At 40.2% G+C, this 11,310-nt stretch overlaps 1 protein-coding gene across 1 annotated transcript in view; it reads right to left on the bottom strand.

Moving 5' to 3' along the window:
• Nucleotides 1-8,979, bottom strand: part of LOC121416098 — an 11,949-nt gene extending 2,970 nt beyond the window's left edge. Inside the window, exons 1-3 of the mRNA XM_041609556.1 lie at nucleotides 8,693-8,979; nucleotides 2,055-2,546; nucleotides 796-1,023 (exon numbers count right to left, since the gene is read on the bottom strand). Of these exons, the coding sequence (XP_041465490.1) occupies nucleotides 796-1,023; nucleotides 2,055-2,546; nucleotides 8,693-8,767 (795 nt within the window). The 5' untranslated portion in view covers nucleotides 8,768-8,979. The remainder of the gene's footprint in view (nucleotides 1-795; nucleotides 1,024-2,054; nucleotides 2,547-8,692) is intronic.
• Between the last annotated feature and the right edge of the window lie 2,331 nt (nucleotides 8,980-11,310).

Genomic DNA, 11,310 nt, shown 5'->3' on the forward strand with positions numbered 1-11,310 from the left:
AATTTGTTTGTAGGGTACTAAACAAAGTAAAGTCGGTGGTGGAGATCTTTTTTTGCTTGTCAACATTTCATTCAGCTTGACACCCCCCCCCCCGTCTTTAGAAATTAGAATGAATGGCGATGTTTTAAATGCATAGGGTCAATGTGGTGCTTAGACAAACCCAGGGATAACCTTTACCTAAACCCACATCAATAATGTTTCCTAATTAATCTCTTATTGTTATCAGTTCCATACATGCATTTAAAGACAGTAAAGAAAATATACTAAACAGTAACTACAATAAATAATATAGTAAATCCACATTTGAAAGAAATACATCATGAATATAATTGCGATCAGTAGATGTGGCCTGAAAGAGAATCTTCCCAAATAATTTAGTACCATATTTATGTGGTATGTGGTAGGACTGCAATCAATGAATCCAGTCAATGATGTCATAATCTTTTTTGAAAAACAGTTATTAAACATATTCTTAAAGAAAACTCTTTTTATTGTCAATTCTAAAGTCAATTTCTATGAAAATGGATTTATAATTATGACATCATTGGCATCTGGATTCATCCATTGCAGCCATGCCTTACTTAAACATTTTACTTCAACTTAACATCACAGTAAAAAAATACCTTCTGATTATCCAAGCATTTAACACATAACATAGAAATGTGTTATCTAATTATTCTGAGAATATAGTCTTCCCGGTCATATGTATGCATGGCATTTTGTGAGGTGCCTTTTTTTTGGACCCACAAGGATAGAAGGTGGTGTTTTTTTCATTGTGATGTTTTATATTCTTACGGCATGTTGGCTGGTGCAGTCCTGGGGGTTTCGTCCGCAGCATAACCTTTCTGCATCGGTTGGCATGTCTATACACCTGCCACAACTGCACCAAGGCACATTCTCTCCACTTGGGATGTTGTCATCGGGGGGTTGCATCATAAGATCAAACAACATACCTGGTCTCCGTTGTACTGTTTTATAGAGCAATGATTCAATTTCATCTCTAGACATCCTCGATATGTCCTCCTAGAAAGCAGGTAAAGGAAAAGGATGAAACCCAAGGAATCAGAAATACTGCATCAATTATTGCAATATTTGGTACAAAAAATAAAGTACTTTTTGGTTGAGATTTTCATGCTTTACAGGTATGATTTTTGTTAGGTTTTCATTTTCAACAACTTGGTTTTAATTCTCCTGATTAAAATTAGACAAGAAACACATTTCAAGATTGCTCAGACTTTTTTAAATTTTTGTCCTCCTTCGCATTTTTTTATGAGAGAAAAAAATGAAATATTTCATTGAATAGAATGACCTTGAAGATAAGGTCTCCAGACCCTCGTGAAGTTCACTAAAATGATTAGCAACATTGGCACAAGTTCAAAAGTAAATCAAAACCCCTCATCCGAATGGTGGAGGACTTGGGGACCAACACCCCCTGCTCCACAACCAAGGATAAAATTAAAGAAATATTAAAAAGGGAAATGGCCAAGATGCGATGTTAATTGTTAATACAATCTATCATGATAATTTACTATTTAGTGTAATATTGAGCACGTAGGATTATTCTTCCATTTTGCTCATTCATAAGTATTAATGCATAGAAATGAGAATTTGTTTTTTCCAAAGGGGCACTCGTTTTGAAACGGGTCTTTACGTTCAAGGGGAACATGTAGGAAGGCACATAGGAATATTCTTCTTACAATTTTTTTTCCTTCATGAGTGGTAATATAAAACATGTTGAAATTGTTTTCTTGTTTCAAAGGGGTATTCATCAAAAACATAAAACGGGCACTTCATTTCAGGGAAACATGTTTTTGAGAGGCACTTTTATTAGGTACAAAGATTCGAGAAAGTGCACAAATTGGCTCGAGCAAACCTCTTAAAACCCGTCCTTTTTTGTGAAAGGGGCAAATATTACGTTCGTGAGGGAGCATTTTTTGCATATAATATGGCACTTTTTCAATGCTCATGCACAGCCCCCCCCCCCCATCCTGGCCAATTTTTTTTCTTCATGTCAGGGGAGAATCTTCCCGTATTCATCTTTCCATTTAACCTACTTTGAGTTTACGTTTTCTCGCTTCACGAAGCGCTTGAATTCTTTCCACGTCTCCCTCTACTTCTGCTCGGGAGGCAACTCCTGCGCTGCCCCCAGCTCCACCTCTGCCTCTTCCCCTGCTTCGACTTCTGGTCACGCCTCTCCCTCTGGCTCCTCTCCCTTTAGCTCCTCCTCTCCCTCTTGCTCCACCTCTACTTCTGGTACCTCGACCTCTCCCCCTGGATTCGTCTCTCCCTTTCCCTCTTCCCTTGGCTCCTCTTGTATTTGTAGTTTCTCCTTCGGGAACCGAAGATGAGGTGTCTGATTGGAAACCGACTATCCAGGATTGTCCACGACCACGCCCTCTCCTCTTTCTGCGACTTCCCCGCTGCCCTCTGGAAGATTGCAGACCTGATGTCGATGGTTGGTCAGTGGGGTCAATGCACTGTACTTCCTCTGTAACCCTGGGTCTTTTTGGAGAGCTAGGACCAACTGGATCGACTGGTGAACCATCCTTTATTTAAAAAAAAGGGAAACAACATGTCATACAAAATCTAATGGAGCGTTGCGAGAAACTTGCAAATGGTCGCAAGTCAATTTTATGTCAAAAAGTGATCGAAATTCGTGCATTTCATTGCAAATATGTAATTGATTGATGGCCTGTTTTTTACATCAAGAAGTATATTTAATTTGCTTTAGCTGTAATTGATCCATCTCTCGTAAATGCGCTTCTGAAATTTGCAATTAATCACGAATATCTTCTTGCAACATTAAAACTCCCTTAGAGGACAAGAATAACAGGGGCATAATCAGACAGGGAAGAAAGGATGGTAGTCAACTGGGTTAGGACCTACTGTTTGTGGGGTCATGTAAAGCCACCCGACATAAGTAGTTATGACGCAATAATGCAAATTAGTTCTAACATTTCTAATGAACATAATGTCGGTCTATACTCTAGATCTTGTAATAGACATCTAATCACGTTTCTATACATTACCTCACATTAAAAAGATATATTTGGAAATTAAAAAGGGTCCTTATTTTCCCCACTCTCCCCTACTTCATTTCAATACCATTTTCATGACAATAAAAGAAAAACGCAAAATGTTGAATTAATCCTGGTTCATGGGTTTCTTCATGCCCTGTATTTCAATTAGGGGAAAATAATATATTCCCATTTCGTCTCCCTGAAATTATTTCCTCTACTACACTTTATCCCTAACATGAAATTTTGAGAATTTTTTTCTAAATTGTATGGGTTTCATGTTTCCTCTCATATCAAATTTACAGAACTGGTCGGTGTGCAATTTTTGCCGTTTTCGGTAATGTTTTTCTCCGTTTTTTTGTGCATGATTCTTTCGTGTCCACCTGGTAGGCCTCCTGAAAGAGTTGGACAGGAGACATTGATGTCAAAGGAAGGGAACTATTATCGAGATAATGAAGGGAATTTGGTGATCTGTTGTTAATTTACTAACTTCCATGTAATCAGTGAATTAGCACCCAATCGAAATCAATCACCCCAAGACAGTTACGAAGACAAAATAACCGTATAGCAAGAATAAGTGAGGTGATATCATGCAACTGCATGTGCCGTTCAGTAAATTGCGATCGATATTGACCCTCTGTACATAGGCCTCGTCTCCGTCAATGTCAACCAGACCCAATCCAATCACCAGCCAAATATAGGCCTATATTCACTAGCGTACTTACGGGGGGGGGGGGCAGAGGGGGCAGTCTCCCCCCCCCCTGACGAATCACAACCCATACAAAAGACATACCCCCCCCCCTGACGAGCTTGAAGACCCTAGCTTTCTTCTTTTTTTTCCTTGTCAATTTTTTTTTCGGGTACGATAGAAGAGCTTTTTGATTGAAGACCCTTTTTTTTTTGTCAAATTCTTCGAACGGTTTTGCCACCCCCCCCCCCCGTGAAAAATCCCAGGTACGCCACAGGGCCGCCTATTCGTCTTATCATACAGTCTGTCATTATCAACAATCGGTTAGTCGGGGGCACGGTTTTGGCCTACTACTACACCTGACATTATTTTCAATATTTCAATTGGACAGCGTAAAGAGATTGAGTGAAACGTGGAGGTAGATGGGTGGAATATGAGGGATAAATAGACAAAGTGACAATTAATTGGACCAATTAAGTGCAAAATTATCCACAAGGGGATAGACCATCGAGTCAAACCGTCAATGTTTGTAACTTGCATTGCTCTGTTAGAGGTAAAATAAAAGCCGCGGGAATCAAAACAAGTGCATTTCTGATATAATCAGTGATGATATTCTTATTTCATCTGTCTCCCAACTTCCCGGAGGTCCGCATATTGATAGCAAGGGGACAAGGGGACGTGCCGCGTTGATGTCCCTTTTTTCATACCTCATTTTAATTTATCAAGAAATACTCCAACTGACACAATTTCCGTTCAAATTCGAAATGCCACCCGACCCTCCCAAGACCCCCGTTATGAAACATCTCAGTTCCCCAGCACTGCCAAAAAATGTCCAAGGCCAAGGGCTTGAGAGAGCTAGCTGCCCTATAGCAGCAGGAGCCGCTGGCAGCTAGCGCCATAAAACATGCACAGCGCAAGCGTTGACCATGGGGACCATGGATAACCTGGCTACAGTGCCAGCGCGACCCCGTTCCGTTTTCCACACTACCCGGTTTATATTTAGTTCCAACAGGGAACAGACATTATTTTACCCTCGATCATGGTCAGTTCCTAAACCCCCTAGACCCCAAATCGTAATGCACGTCCCCATATCCAAACAATATATAATTCGATTACCCCCCTCTCCCGATATTCATTCCCTCCCACTCTATCGCCTCTGTCCGTCGCTTTGTTCCTCCCTTTCTAACGAGGCCTCTGTTTCATTTCAAGTTTATATCAAAAGTAATTATTGAATAAAATTGAACTCAATGCGCATAATGGGAGAGGAATGGCGGACAGAATAAAAAAAAATATGCAATTACAACATTCCTCCTCTTTTCTTCCACTCCACCCCCCCCCCCCCCTTCAACTCCAGTGTTCCTCTCTCTCCCTCGATATTCTGCCTTTCGAGTCGCACACAGACGCCCCGGCCAAATATGCTCATGCTCATATTATGGAATGTACTTTCTGTACATCACTGGTTGAAAATAGGAACTCCTTGAGAACGGGATCTCGGACAGCGTCGTGTCCACTGCCTGCTTCATGAAGAGTGTATGTGCATGCCGGAATGTACAGATGCCGGATTGCGCAATCGAGGCATGATGCGGAAGCACACACACGGACAAATGCACACGGAGCTTCGACCATACTTGTACCAGGGAGCGAGACAGATGGCTCGCTGCTGCGTTTGCAAGGCAGTGGAACGTAGGATATTGGTGGGGGGGGGGGGTACGGCAGCTCTACTTGGACGTCCCTGGCCAGTGCATGGATTCTACCTCCGGACACATGAAAAATCGCTACGGTTTCTGATTATTTAGCGCGTGCATGGTGAAGTCATGGTGAAGGGCAGGTCGGGTCACCATTTCAATCAAACTCATTGATTGGTCACTTTGAACAAAAAAGTCAGGTAGATGTCATTCACTCCCTTCTGACTTTATGATTCTCTGCATTGAAGCATCATAACTAATTCTCAAAATTACAAATCAAAGCTACCATTTTTTTCTAATATGGAAGATATAAGGATTGCTAGGTTTTCGGAGTGCAAGCCGATGAGTAATACCTAAATTCATTTGAATATACATAGGCATTGGCAGGCCCTATGTTTTTCCCGGGTGTTTTTCAAGTTTGATAAAGCCAGGTGGCTGCAATAAAGACAAACATATACAAATATAAATTGCCCATTATGCAATGTAGGCCTATCAAGCACGGATCAGTATCAAAGCAATAAGCCTAGATTTTGCATTCTATAAATTAGGCACGAATACCTGCATTATGAAATGTCACATTTGTTTTCCCTTTCTTGCTTTGTTTGTTTTTATTTCATTATTGTTATTCAATTGTCCCATACATTAGACCTAATTTATATTGAAAATGTATTTTCATTAAAAAGAAATTGGGGTGCAAAAACGTTGTCAAATATGGCATACACATATTTCAGTTTTATCATGCACCGCCCCCCCCCCCCCAAAAAAAAGGGTGAGCGAGACGACAGCATCGAACAGTTACTTCACAAATTTCCCTCAACGAAATATATCACAATGTGTGTGTGTGGGGGGGGGGGTGAGCATATCGACTGGGATGTTGCGCCTTCACACCGAATACAAAAGGCTACAGCCGCGACAGCGTACCATTGTTATTTTGAACAGTTTTTCGTGCATCCGCCAAAGATAAAATTCTAGATTCTAAGCAAGCTAGTTAATTGGTTCAGTTTACCCTGCCTAAAAGGCGGAAACAACATCTGTAATTGATATGTATTTTCCATTTTCAAAATAATGCCATAATTCATGCAAGTCTCACCAAACACGTATACCCCCCCCCCGCTCCCCTCTACTCGAATGATAACGAAAACCAAAACCGAACCCTCTCTAATAAAAAACCCTTATTTCTGGGCTTTCTTTCTAAATCGAGATGAGCATGTTGCATAATTTGAAATAGAAAATACATGTCATTTTTTTTATCAAGTCACAAAATTGTTTTTCGACTTATTAACATTTTGTTCACCCCCCTTTTTTTACAATAAATAGCGTGTAGGTGCGGGCACAGGCAAAATGCCAATTCATCTATTGCCAACTCGTCCGCTCATATGGTTTACCTTCATTTATATAGTCTAGGCCATTCCGTCCATCAACGTTTCATCTAACAACCATTTGGTCCAATAATCACGTCGTCTACTCACCAGTTCGTCCGTGACCATTTCGTCTCATAACCATGCATTTGGTCTATATACCCATTTTCTTTTCATTCATTTCGCTCTATTGAAACTTATCCAATAAGACCAAATTATAGATAAATGGCTAACGGACCAACTGCAGGTGAGAAGGCGAAATCGCAACTACACCATGTGGATAGTGGACGAATTGATGACAGACCAATGATAGTAGATGAGGGGAAATTAATTATAGACGAATTGGCATCAGACCAATTGGAAATAAACCGGGCCACATATACTTTGTCTGTTGCGTGCAGCTTGATAAAGTCTTGTGAAGAAGGCCCTTACAACAGCAAGTTGAATATTGCGGAGGCACTGGGAAGTGGGGTGCTATAGGATGCCGAATCGGTGAATAAGCACTCCTAACATTTTTCTATTGTCATGATAGTGCTGCATGGTGGAAAGTGACAGGCAGTATATACCTCCTGGAAATGAGGTTCAAATTATGCTAAGATGGGCAAAGATGTAGAAATTTGACCCAAATTTCCTATATTTCGAAGGATTCCCCTTTTATAATAATTGGACATCCACCGTTTAATTCTGACACACGTGCTATAATGTATGTCATGTCTAAAATACACGTATTTTTATAGGATACATGCAACAGTGGTGTAATGACCGCAAATTATAACAAAAAAATATGAATAAGACGTCCGATCTGTCAAAAGCCTATTCTTCCCATCAGGCGAGCAAATTTGGGCATTTCTGAAAGGAAAATCTTATTTTGTGATAGATTTTGACACAATATACAGAAAATATTGAAATAACATCATGGTACACCCCACTTTCCTTACAAATTGTTTTTAGGGGAAACACCCCGGTCTGTATAGGCCTACGCCAGTGGGCTAGGCTCACGCAGTGCTCATGCACTGAAACACTTGGTAATCCGTACATGATTATGAAAAAAAATTGTGTCAGCGTAAACAAAGTGAAAAGCATGAACACTAAATGGTGTGACAATACGCTAATACGACCCCAGACGAAATAATAATAATTGAATTTATACAGCGTTTTTCCAGAGGTTAAAACGCTACAATAGGCCAATCGTGAGGAAAAAGGCACCATGTGATGAAAATACTTCGCCAAAAATATCATAAGAACATGAAATGGTACCTTTTGGGACGCTTGTAGATAATTACATTGTATATATACACCATGGGCGGAAATCCCAGGGGGGACAAGTCCCCCCTACTCCAAATAGTAGGGGGGACACAATATCAAATGTCCCCCCCCCCCTACTAGGCTATTTGTGGTCTTTTACGATGGTAAGAAAAAAAATCATTCAAAATATAAATAAAACATGTATTTTAGGACGAGATGACCTCACTTTTTGGATAACCTTTTTTTTTTGGCTTGTCAAATTCATTTTCGTCGAAATCACCTTCAATAAGGGGTGATAACTTTTTTTTTGCTCGTCAAATTTTCCAGCCTCTTGTCCCCCCTACCTTCTGGGAGAGATTTCCGCCTCTGATATACACACAGCGGTCGGACATGTGTATACCCCATCTCCCCCCCCCCCCCCCCCGTCCACGTGAGAAATAGAAAGAGAAGACTGGGAAAATTCAAAATTATATCGTCAGGAACCAAGAAAAAAGGGTTACCGTATATAGTGTTTTTCTTTTCTATTTTTCCTTTTAAAATTCCACATTACACATGTCAAGAATCGTTGTCATTTTGAAAGGTATATTCACCATTGTTTATTTATTGATACATAATAATTTTTTCTCCAACCTGGGCCACTACATCACAAACCATCATTATGAACAACCACATACTGTATACATAAAAGATATGACTTACCTCCTGCTGAAAGTAACGGACATAGGCTTCATCCAGATCAGTTTCATAAGGATCATCTGGTGATGAGGTATCCATGATGCTAGATATGTAGCTGGACAAACCTCTTGGAGAAACTTCAGAAGACTTACGTTTATAACTTATAACGTTTGGAAAGGGTGGAAAGGTCTATCATCAACGCGAAAGTTATTGCTATTGTTTTATTGTGAATAGGGAAATCTTCCTTGGTTTATGCATGGACCCTATATAGGGTACATGGTTTATGCATGGGAGTTGGGAGCCAACCCCCTTTCCTGTTTCTCTTTTGTTAATCTCACATACTAGTCTTTCTTACGCAACGTCTTATAGTTCCGCCTTCCATTAGTAGTATATGTATATATAAATATATATATATATATTTACATATATACACACATATATAAAGTGAAAAATGCACTTCATGCGTCGACTTATTAGAGCTATCAATGATCACCTTTCAACATTCATGTAATCTTATCACAAGAACATAATTCACTTTGATACCGATATGCCAATCGAGAAAGACTTGTAAATCAAGACTATATACAATAACACGGAGTGTGACGTTGGTGGCTGACCATGCATGTCGAATTGAGGGGTTAGCGTTGACTCTTCCAACCATCTTATCAGCCTCTGCCGATGAGCTCTTCCATTTTCTAACAATGGTGCTTGCATGTTTTTGACGAAAAGCAGTGGGTAAATAAAACAAAATGTCACAGAACGAACGATGATATTTGCCAATGTGTGTAGAGAAAAAGAGTAAGACACAGAAAGATTAAAAAAAAATCAAGTGGAGAGTGGGGTGTCATGGAATTGGAGGGTAAAGATTGTTGATATCGGGGGTGGGGCTGGAGGTGACTCGACTCTCTTTACCGGTAGAGATTCTGAAGGGCTCGTGAGCGGGAAGTCAGCGCGCTTCGCGCGCTGCGGCGTGGCTTGTTTGCAAAGCAAACCAGCCGTTTCAGAGTATGCTTCTTCGGAAAACTTGTTCCCACATCTGCAGCCCCAATAGACCTAGTCTGCTATGCAGACTCCTTGAATTAGTTGTGATACACTCAGATGTGGGTCTGCAGTTGTAGACTAGTCACTATAATGATATCATACATGGGTGTATTATGATACGGAAGCCGAGCCTGTGAAGTGAATGGTGGGCCGAGGCCCAGTGGTACTGGTACAAGACAAGGTGCGCGGAACGGTTTTCAAATTGGAAGGAAGGGGGGGGGTACACCATGCAAAAAAATCACAATCCTATGGTCATTTGTACGTTTTTGGGCACGGTTTAATTTTGAAAATAGGTGTGGGGTCTGAACCCCCACCCCGCTACCGCGGCCCCCTGCTAGAACCCAACACGCATTTCCGATGTCTTACTGGCTGGACTATCGTGTTTTTTTCATGGCAGAGTGAAAATAAGACCTTATTCGTACAGTGTCTTATCGAACTTGGGACTATACGGTATGAAATAAGGGGTGGATTCTTAGCTTTTTCCCCAAAGCGGTGTTTGACCGAGAAATTAAAAAAAGTTGGGGGGATTCCACTACAAAGTGAAGGTCATTATGGTGCCGATAATTTCTTTTATTTCAAGAAAAATCACAAAAACCAAAAGGAGGCCACTATAAAATGAATCAGGTCCGCCATCATTGTAACAATTATATTGTATTATTTGATAGGGGTCGGCGGAAGAAGAATATCTATAGTGCAGTGGCAATAATGATGGGTACACATGGACATTATAATACTCTCAATAACCATTTGGCCTATATGATAGCAATTTCAGTGGAATTTAGATCAATGTGTCGAAAAAAATGAAAGAAGTGCCAAACTCCTCTACGGGGCGGGCGATCGTCCCTTCTAGGGCTTGTACGAACAATGAATACAGCCACAAACATAAGAAAGGAGGCCAGCAATTGAACTTGACATCTGTGAGAAAACAAACGTTTTCTCATCTTTCTCGCGGCATCATGCATGCATATTCATTTTCCGAACCAACAATATAGTTATTATCCATTATAAAACAAATTTGAAAAGTCTATGAAATTATTGTTTCAAATCATCTCCATATTTTGGTATCAATAGATGCTCCAAGGTCTTACCCTCCAAATACCATTGAAATTCATGCTTGAGCGAACACGGAATGTTTTGGTCTGGGGTTTAAAAGGAGACTTGCGCCAAAATGGCATAAAATGATAAATAGGTGGTCGGACTTCTTGCTAATCACCAGACTTCATTATCTTTGCCATAATTTTCGAATTATGCGATCAAATTCATTTCCAAATGTAGTTATTTGCTTGAATAGTTCTGTTTTTGTTCCTTTTTAGTATGCTCTCTTTCAGCTTTGAATATTCCTTTAGGCAAGAACATTTTCTTTAAACCGAAGTATGGGAAAGTGTCTATTTTTCTTTCAAATCCTTTCATTGTGTGCTAATAAGGTTATGGAACTATGGCATACTGATGGATGGGGGATCGGGATGCCCTCCCCCAAAATGTGACCAAGAAAAAAAGTAGAAAGGAAAATAACAGAAAACATAGAGAGTGAAATATGATATCATTTTCTTAATATTATGTAAAAGTCACAAAGTTTGATATTTTGATAAAAAGGTTGATTT

Source organism: Lytechinus variegatus, chromosome 5 (assembly GCF_018143015.1).
Source record: "Lytechinus variegatus isolate NC3 chromosome 5, Lvar_3.0, whole genome shotgun sequence".
Taxonomy (NCBI): Eukaryota; Metazoa; Echinodermata; class Echinoidea; order Temnopleuroida; family Toxopneustidae; genus Lytechinus; species Lytechinus variegatus.